The sequence below is a fragment of the Coffea arabica genome, chromosome 6e, assembly GCF_036785885.1.
Source record: "Coffea arabica cultivar ET-39 chromosome 6e, Coffea Arabica ET-39 HiFi, whole genome shotgun sequence".
Taxonomy (NCBI): domain Eukaryota; kingdom Viridiplantae; phylum Streptophyta; class Magnoliopsida; order Gentianales; family Rubiaceae; genus Coffea; species Coffea arabica.
Window position 1 is genome coordinate 20417865 of NC_092321.1, and position 9747 is coordinate 20427611.

The window sequence follows — 9747 nt, forward strand, 5'->3', positions numbered from 1 at the left end:
TTAGAACTAGATTTGCTTTCGTCCAAACTTTTAAGGACTAAAACTACCGATACCTCAAACATTTGATACCAAAACTGTAATTTTCTCGATAACAAAATCTTGTTCAAAATAACTGATCATACTAGTTATGGGTTCTAATAAAAATTGTGATTTCATAAGCAAAAGGTAGTCTAAATGTGGATGGTTTGAGTTGTAATTTTTATTTTGGCAAACTAAGGGCCTAAAAGAATTGCAGAAGAATTCATAGAAAGGATGTGCCAAATGGCAAACTAATAAAAACATCGTAATCTAAAATCTTTTTTCTATGAAAGGCGTGAATAACGAACATATATTGATTCATCTACAATACGCAGCACTTTGAACTACGAGACCTGCACCAGAATAGGCCCCAACAAATAAAAAATAAAACATGTCTGGTCACCTGTCAAAATTGCTCTTGACAAAGAGAATATCCAATCCATGTATTCGAATAAGTTGCTTTGAGACTTAACAGTCTCGACTGAAGTCTTATAAGGAAAATCCTTGACCGCCAGATGATCAAAAGCAAACACATCAAACAAAAGAAAAGTAGAATTGCACCAAGTAATGCAACATTCCTACTCAAAATGATGATCCTCCTCAAAGCTGCAGAAATGGCACTTCTTCATCAAGCCTTCTTGAAGGTCAGTACATTTTCATTTGTACCCATTTCTGCAAATTTCATGATTAATTTGATGTGCAATTTGAATTGTATTTTTTTCACCTCTGATTAATATGTATTGCTTCCTTTATTTGTGGTTGCTCTTCTCCTATATTAAGTGATAAATATTCTCCTGCTAATGTTCCTCTTGGGATGCTTCTGCAAATTCACCATTACTTGTAAATTCTGGAGAATTTAGAGAATCGTAAGGAGTTCTACTTCCTCATTACATGGATTTTCTGTCTGAACTCAGTAAGTGCCTGCTGTTTAGCTTGTTTAAATACTTTGATGCATGTCCTATCCCATGATTCTTACCTTGGGAAACCTCAATGAATGGTCTTCCTCTATCAGTGTCATGCGTTAAAATTCGCAGATTCTACTGAAATACATTGAACTTGATTCTTGCGTTGCGAGCACTCGTATTTCGAGTCCCGCTGCCAGCTAAAGCAGTTTAGTTGTTGATCTATAAGAGCCACTGTTAGCCGCCTTGGTGTACCTCTAGCATGCCTTGGCCTTAAAATGAGGTGACCTTCCTCTCCTGCTAAAATTTTTCTTGTCAAAATAACAGAAGTACGTGTTATTGATACAAGGGAAACTGATGATTGAGGATGCATTAAGTTAGAATTTCTCACACCACCCCTCACCCATAAGAAAAATGCAAATAAAAAAGAAGAAGAAGAAGAAAAGAGACAGCTCAAAACAGTGACACTAGCCAAAGAGATATTGTCTCATTGGAAGGAGAGTTCGATGACTTGTAACTGTTCATGGTATTGAAATTTGACATTCATATTTAAACTCAAAATGCTTTAATTACAGTGAATTGGAAATATACATGTTATCTACACGAAGAATCAACTTCCTAAGGTAGTGAAAGTTGAAATGGAGAGATATTATGCTACAAGTTTCCTTGTTGAGGAGGCAATTGGTTATTTGAACATCTTCCGTTTCTGGACCTAATGCTTAGTCTTTATAGTAAACTATATTCCTGAAGGTTTTTCAGGAAGGTCTCTCCAACAAGGGAACCATCCTTGACAAAAACAGCAGGATTCCCTATTGGAGCTTCTATCCAAGCTTCAGTACCCTGTGAATACAGGTTTCCTGTCCAAATGTGCTTCCACAAGCAGCTTTCTCCAACTGGGAAATAAGCCTTTACAGTTCCCTTCCCCTTGTCAAGAACAGGCACAACTAGGATCTCGGTACCAACTAGAAATTGCTCATAGGTGAAGCTGTGAACACGTTCATCATCTGGATAGTGGAGGAATAGATGGCGACATACAGGTAGACCTTTTAGGGAGGCTTCCTGTATATACAGAAGAAAAGATTAACATTTGGGTGTTTTGGCTAAATGAAATTTTAAGGCAAGTTTAAAATATCTGAGAATCACCTTTATTAGTTGAACCCTGTAAAACTTCCAGGCTTGATATATTTTTGCTAAGCGTGCGAAATGTGACAATGTTTTGTGGTTTGTGTAGAACTGGCTGTTGCAGGATGGCTTGTTTCCCTGATTGCATATATGCGAACCACCAAAATTATTTTGTTAGAATATGCAATAGTCAAACAAAGTACTACTGTGTATTTTGGTCGCTTTAGGTGGAAGTTTTTTACTTACTTCATGTGTTCGGAACACAGTGGTGAATGCATTTAGCTCCATCCACCGCAAGAGCAATTCTTCACTTCTTCGGTATTTGAAAAATGGTAAATTTACTGAACAGTAGCCTCCGATGTCACTATGGTTCAAGGCATAGCCAGAAATTCCACCACTCAGCAAGCCAACCACTGAGCTTTTTATGCCATCGTTGGTTTGCCAGCTTACCATTTGATCCCCTTCCCAGAACAGCATTGCCCATCTGGGGCTGTCCCTGAACCCAGCCCTCATAAAGAAAACCAACCCATCATCTTGGCCTTGCTGTTCCTTTGTACCATGACTATGAGAATTTCGCCACTCGTCCACAAACTCCCTGTTGAGTTTGGCCCAAAGCTCTGGATACCTGTTGTGGGCAGCCACTGGATCTTCACCTGGAGAAAAAGTGAATTACCATCATCAAATTGGCGAGCTATTATTCATTTACATGAATACAAAGTTGCTTGATAAAGTACCTTGTGCTGAGTTTTGCCTACCAGTATTTGGTTGATAATCACACAGGCCAATTTTCCTTTCTGACAAATAACTCTCCAGTATTATATATTTATATTATTTTCTGACTACTTAACACATTGACCAGCAGATTTTGTCATGCCTTTAGCAAATTCTCAAATAAAAGTTTGACGACTTTTGCTGTCTTGGTATATCTTGTTCTTCTGAAGATTTATTCTTGTAGACATATGCTTTTTTCCTATGTGCATTATTACTCTACTTTCATCGGTCTTTCAAGTCAAAGGATGTCAAAGGAAAAGATAGCCATTATGATCTTAGCATTTTCAGTCCAGATGGCATGATGTCTCTTTGTTTCTTACTCTATATCTGAATTTAATTAAACTATCAAGTGGCCCTAACATCTCTTGTAATGAGAATTTTGTGTTCAACCTGAATATAGGTGAGCATCTACCGGAAGGCCTTCACCAAAATCTGCCATCCACCCCCTGACTCCATCATCCACCATGCCTCGCAAAATCTGCTTAAACCAGCTTGCTGTTGATGGATGTGTCAAATCCAACATTCCCACATCAAAAGCTGTATTTGGAACCATATAAGGTTCTCCATGATTGTCTTTTATTAGTATGTCCAACTTCTTTGCCTCCTCATAGAGATTTCTCCTGACATTAGGTTTGTTATCCATCTGCATCAGTGAAAAGAGTTCAATTTTAAAATGCCATAATAGAATCTCAATCCAACTGGAGGACTGGTACAAAATCACATAATATTGTACCATTTACCAGAATCTGTAAAGAGTATAATAATGAAAGGATATTTAGTTACCGGAGCTAGACAAGGATTGCAGTACGTCATCACATTGATGTGTTGAGTCCTAAGATCTTTGATTAGTTTCTGCCATCCCATATACCTTGCAGAATCTACCTCCCAGTTCCACCATAGTTGTGAGCCTATCAATGTCTCCCTCTGCCCTACCCAATCCTGCAGGAGGATAAAATGTAAGATTACTAATATAGGGTTTCCCATGTGTCAATTTCCATATTACTCTGTCTAGCCTGCAAAGTGCAAGCTATGAAGATTCCCAACTCGAAATCTGATCATTAGTGGTAGAAGACATTATGAAGTCATCATCATAATAATTGTTGTTCGAGGTGATTCTTTACCTGTAACCAGAATGCAGATATTGGTACATTGTAGGCCTGTAGCTGATTCCAAACATTGTGCACGGCATCTGTTCCACCTTGCATTCCCACAACTGCACCAGATATTATCCACTCAGGAAGTTCCGGAGGTCTTCCAATAGTTTCTGTGAAGTTTTCGATCAGCTCAGTTGGTGAATTGCCATGCAATATCCTACCTTGAACAGAGTCTCCATTGATCTAAGAATTACCAAAAAGTTTAGGCTGTTAACTCCTCTAAATTTGGGATGTGAATATTTAATTGGCCCGAGATGCACTGAGAGTATCATGGCAGCCTGCAACTGTTTAACAGATTCTGATATTGCACTATCTATCGAAATCTATGCTGCTATGATGTGCTTTTGTACAACCTATACTACAAATTCAGAAAGTTGACCACTTAATGGTCATAAATTGGAACACATCAGAGCATTTAGTGAGCTTCTTCTGAATAGGTTCCATAATTTCCAGCATCTTTGTTGATGCTAACTCCTCAGACTGAGTTTGATTTGACAAGGTGAAATCACTTTCTAGAATTGAGGTTAAGTTGAATTGGTGTTTCAAGGCGTATGTCGATTTTCAAGAATGTGAACTGGATAGATGACATGATCACTTTGCAAAGTATTTAAACATTACCTGTATTTGAACTCTATCATGCTTTGTTAGGTCAAAGACTGAATAATTGTATCCTTCAAGGTAAAGGGACCTCATCTTTGATGTCATATAAAATGGAGAAGGAGCATAAGTTGTACTCCAATCACCCCCTGCCCTGCATTTATTTCAAATTATCTCAATCAGACATAGCTAGCCATAGATTTTGGTAGTTAAAAAAAAAAATTGCATTTAACTCTTACCTGTAGCTTACCAAGTTGGCTGCAAATGTGATTGGTTGATCTCCTCTCCCAATTCCCTGTTCTTGAACGAAAATTGGTACTCTTTTTCCTTTCAAATTCATATGAGAAAACTGCTCTCCAAAACCATAAAATCTCTCACTTCTTTCACTTTCATATGTCAGCCAAATTCTGTTGAAGTCTGTCAATCTTGCAGCCTTCATTACTACATTTTCCTCGTCTGATGATGATGATGAAACAGCTAGACACACTTTCCTCTTCGAGCAGAATCTACTCCATCCAATTCTGCGTCTCCGAATTCCAGTTAACTTCCTGGCAAAGCCCTTGTAGATTTTAGGAGAAACTCTTTGGCGAAGTTCCACATTTGGTTTCCCCAGCCTCACTTGAAATCCAACTTGATTACCGTTCTTCTGATCAAACAAAATGCAGTATTTTGCAAAAATAGAACAGTCCTCCGAATTACCTGCGGTGGAACTGCTTTTAGGATCTTGAACTTTCTTATTCCATTTCTTTGAACCGATAATCTTTCCTGTCAGCATCAAAGCAGGGGACTGACGACCATTTTCTGCCATTTTTGTGGCATTTCCACCACAAAACGATGGAAGATTTTGATCTGTCACATCAACACTGACATCAGAATCGTCCACTACTGCCCTAATACAATCAATTGTTTGATGATTACATACCACATGAACCTCATTATCTTTGACAAGAAATGATCCTCTGCTCTCTTCCACCTCAGTTTCTGCAACTGCTGCAGACACAAAAGCCTGTCCTGGAACACTAGACCATATGTGTCTTGCAGGCTGAGACTTATGAGATATTGAAAGAGAGCCTCCATCCGTTGATGACCAATTCACCTGAAAATCTTTACCAATGTCAAAGATCTGGTGTGAAGGAAGTGTCTGCGAATTAAAGAACAGTTTCCCTTCAACAAAAGGGCCAGACTGTGGGGGAGAATTGAAGGGATTGTTTAGGTGTTTGTGATGTTTCTTTGTGATTTTGAGTGTGGCCATTTTGGAATTTGAAGAATGGATATACTATTCATTCATTGGACCATGAATATTTTATAGACTGAAGATTTGATACGCGGAAACATTGGATTGTCGCAGTTAACAGTAAAACTTCTAGATTCTGCAGGCATTTTTTTGGATTGAAGAATAGTAGTATTCATAGACTATTATATATTGGGAATAGTAGGAAAACTCTGAAAGGTCAATATGCACTTAGGAATTGGAAGTGGAAGTTTTGAGGAAAAAGTGGCATTTGAAAGTCATAATTGGGTCCCCCGAAGGATGAAAATCTCATAATTATGCGGTCAACTTGCGCAGCCAAACGATAATTTGTTTGAATTGTATTTTTCTGGATTTTTTATAAAAAAATTAGTATAACGATTAGATATATGTAAAATAAAAAAATGATTGAAAATATGTCTACAGAAAATGTAGTAGTTTTTCAAAGAAAAATTGTAATCCAAACATACCCGAAGGATGAAAATGTCATAATCCAAAGTCATAATTGGATCCCTCGAAGAATGAAAATGTCATAATTAGGGAGGTTGGTCAACTTGCATAACAAAATGATAAGGTTTTGTTTCGATTGCATTTTTCTGAACTTTTTATAGAAAAATTACTGTACCTATTTGATATATGTGAGATAAAAATGTGATTGGAAAATGTGTTCAAGTTTTTTATACATTGTCAATGGATAAATTTTTATACATTAGTTGGGTTTGACTGTTGCTATATAATATAAGTTCAAATTTAAAATTTAAATCATGCACATATGTTATATGTTCATAACTGCTTCTGTGAAAAAATTAATATACTGTTGATGCATAAAAAGTTAATCCATAATGAAACTAGTTAAATTTGGTCCCTTGTGGGCAAATTGGTCTTTCTATAATGCTGCACAAGTTGAGAAATTCTATTTTGAGTTTTGTGTGAGAGTGGATATATTTTTTTTCAATTTTACTTAATTTATTTTCTTTACTAAATCATGGGAATTTGTTATGAAATTATTCGGTTCTCCTCTTTACTTAATCGAGAAGTATTAAACTTTTAATCTTGAAAGGTACCGAAATAGCTTATTTAGTGAACAATTTTAGAATGTCTATAGCAAATGCAATCTATTAAGGGGATAAGAGTTAAGTTCATTGAAATTGCGTAGGCCAAGATGTAAATAGATTAATTCTGCATTTATTAAAGAAGATAAGCCTTGGAATCGTCCTAGTAATATTATACCCAAAGCTTTTTTTTTTTTTTTTTTTTTTTTAGTGTAAGTAGGAGGACTCGAACCCGAGACCTCTTGCTTACACTCCCTCCCCCGTACCACCCAACCCATCCCTCCCCCCATATTATACCCAAAGCTTAGATTCAATGTTGGTTGAAACAAACGTCTTTGGATCTTGATTTTTAACATTTTTATTTTTAAAATATTTCTCTAAAGGAAGCATAATATTTTTCATTATAGTATGAATATGATTATTAGTGCATAAACATTAAAAAAAAAATTAATTGGATTCCTTATTCTGTTGGTTGGTGCACTCAATATACATCTACATTAAATGTATATTCCACATTTTTTAAAAATCCAATTTAACTTTATCTTTTTCAAAAAACTCCCTTCAATTGGTGGATTTTGCCATTTTGTGAGGGAGATTTAAAAGCAGAATTTGCATAAAAACACTCCAAAAATGGGTGGAAAACTAGCAAAAAAATACCAAAACAAGTTAACGTCATAAATGAAAATTTCTTCTTTTTTCGTTTGTTTCTTCATTGCGCGTGAGTGATTTAGTTTAAAAGAAAGTGAGCAGCATCAAGTGGAAGGCCCTTTCTTCCGAATGTGAGTGTTTCTTCCGTGTATATATACACATATACACATATATATATATATATATGCATAGATTCGACTAGGGGTGTCAACGGGTCGGATTTGGACTCGAATCGACTCGATCTGATGAATTTTTCCGGATTTGGGTTGAAAAATAATTCCGATACCCAGACCTAGATTTGGACCTGTTTACTCTAATAAAAAATGGGTCAGATATGGAATATAAGATTCCGACCCAGACCCGAACAATATATTAATAATTATAAAATATAAATATTTCTAAATACATTTTTTTACGAAATTAATAATTTAGCAATAACTTTGTCGATTGATTTGTAGTTAGATTGGATTAACTATTGCGAATTATTTGTGATTTAGTTTTCTAATTTGATTTGTTTAAGTTTGAAGATTGGATCTGTGATTGATTTTGGATTTAATTTTAAACTGTTTAAATTTGGACATTTTCTTTCTGGATAGACCCGAATCTGACCCAGGACCCGTTAGACCCGATTCCGAAACTCTATGATCAAAACTCGTTAAGTATATCTGTCGGGTCCGGGTCTACTACATAAAAATGGGTTTGAGTCAGAAATTTTCAATTTCGACCCGAACCCGATCTGTTGACACCCCTAGATCCTACCATCCGGCTAGAAATTATACCACTCGACGAAATCCCCGGATTTGGACGTGTATATATATCTCTCTACACACACCAAAACAGCAGAAAAAAATGAAGGCCCTTAATGCGCAAGCCCAACCTTTACTTGACAACTATGAATCTAGACGGGTTTTGAAGGAATATTCACTTGCATATATGATGATGCATGCAGACGTGATCCGGTCTTGAACAATTCCGTGCAAGCAAGCTTTAATTATTGCTATATCTTCCAATACTTGGAAAACAGATATAAAAACAAGAAAGACTTGGAAAATTGGTTTTGAGTAACGATGGACGTACAAGTAACTATATTAGAAAATTTTGTATACTCTTTTATTTTATATTTTGTTCTTTCGCAGTTCAATATTCGATCTTTTGTTTACTTGATTTTCATGCAAACCAAGTTATCGATCCAAATATATGTCCTTCGCATATATTTCTCATATATATACACAGTGTTATATTGTTATTTCAAGGATTAGTGACTAATTATACATGTGCGTGCACGCGCGCACACAGTAAAATTTATCTGCAATTCATTGATTTTCCTCAAACTATTATTGCTAAGAAATTGCTTGTTTAGGATTTAATAAGACTCTATTTAGATGGTAGAAAATGATAATATTAGTTTTGTTCGGATTGAAGATTATTTGAAAAAAATATTTATATCATTCACTATAACCCTTTTTATGAATTAGTTAGTGTTTTTTGATAAAAAGGTGGTTGGAGTTGCCTAATTGGAAAATTTAAAGAGAAAAGTCATGCTGTTCATTTTCAATTATTATTGGCGAATGATTGAATTGGATGATAAGGTGGAAATGTTTGTAAATAGGAGATTTTGTATTGAGTTGCCTTTGTAGATCCTGGCAAAGTATTCTTCTATTCAGATCTGGCATTAATTCAATATCGTGCGCAACTATGTTTGATTAGAGTTTTGGACCTATTATATGGTTGAATCTGGCATGAATATAGGTCATGTTCATGCATGCTTATTTTCTACTCAAATTTTGTTCTATAATTCTTCTTTGCACACAACATTTCTGAGGTCAAATACTCAGCATTATTTGCATACAGTAGGATCCAACTATTAAAACTGAAGCAACATTGTCCTTAAAATATATTTAAAACGTCTATTTCTAATTGATTCTAAAGTTTTTATAAAAAGTTGGTTTTTTTTTAAAAAAAATGCCAAAATGAGAATCCAAAAAGTAGGTATCTTGTAACTACTGATTTCTTTTATGGGTCTAAATTTACCCTTTTATACAATTTCATTTTGCAGCATTGTATTGCCATTCAATTTACTCTACAAAATATGGTGAAATGCAATTAAAGTTTTTTTTTTCATATATTGAAAATCACAACGGAAAATGCACAGCCTCTTAAATGCTCTCTTAATTTACTAAAGCAGTACTTTTTTCCTCGTTTTTTTGTGTTGCGGGGGGGCGGGGGGGGGGGGG

At 35.5% G+C, this 9747-nt stretch overlaps 1 protein-coding gene and 1 long non-coding RNA gene across 2 annotated transcripts; one reads left to right on the forward strand and one right to left on the reverse strand.

The window, feature by feature from the left end:
• Positions 1-410: 410 nt before the first annotated feature.
• LOC140009583 (uncharacterized) lies at positions 411-4706 on the forward strand. The gene is made up of 2 exons (XR_011817059.1): positions 411-662; positions 3214-4706. It is a non-coding gene; the product is annotated as an uncharacterized lncRNA (long non-coding RNA).
• LOC113738644 (uncharacterized) lies at positions 1428-5969 on the reverse strand. The gene is made up of 8 exons (XM_027265886.2): positions 4804-5969; positions 4586-4718; positions 3935-4150; positions 3597-3752; positions 3204-3456; positions 2289-2695; positions 2064-2180; positions 1428-1979 (listed from the first exon to the last, which is right to left on the reverse strand). Exons 1-8 carry the CDS (start codon positions 5814-5816, stop codon positions 1647-1649), a joined length of 2628 nt encoding a protein of 875 aa, XP_027121687.2. The 5' UTR covers positions 5817-5969; the 3' UTR covers positions 1428-1646.
• Between the last annotated feature and the right edge of the window lie 3778 nt (positions 5970-9747).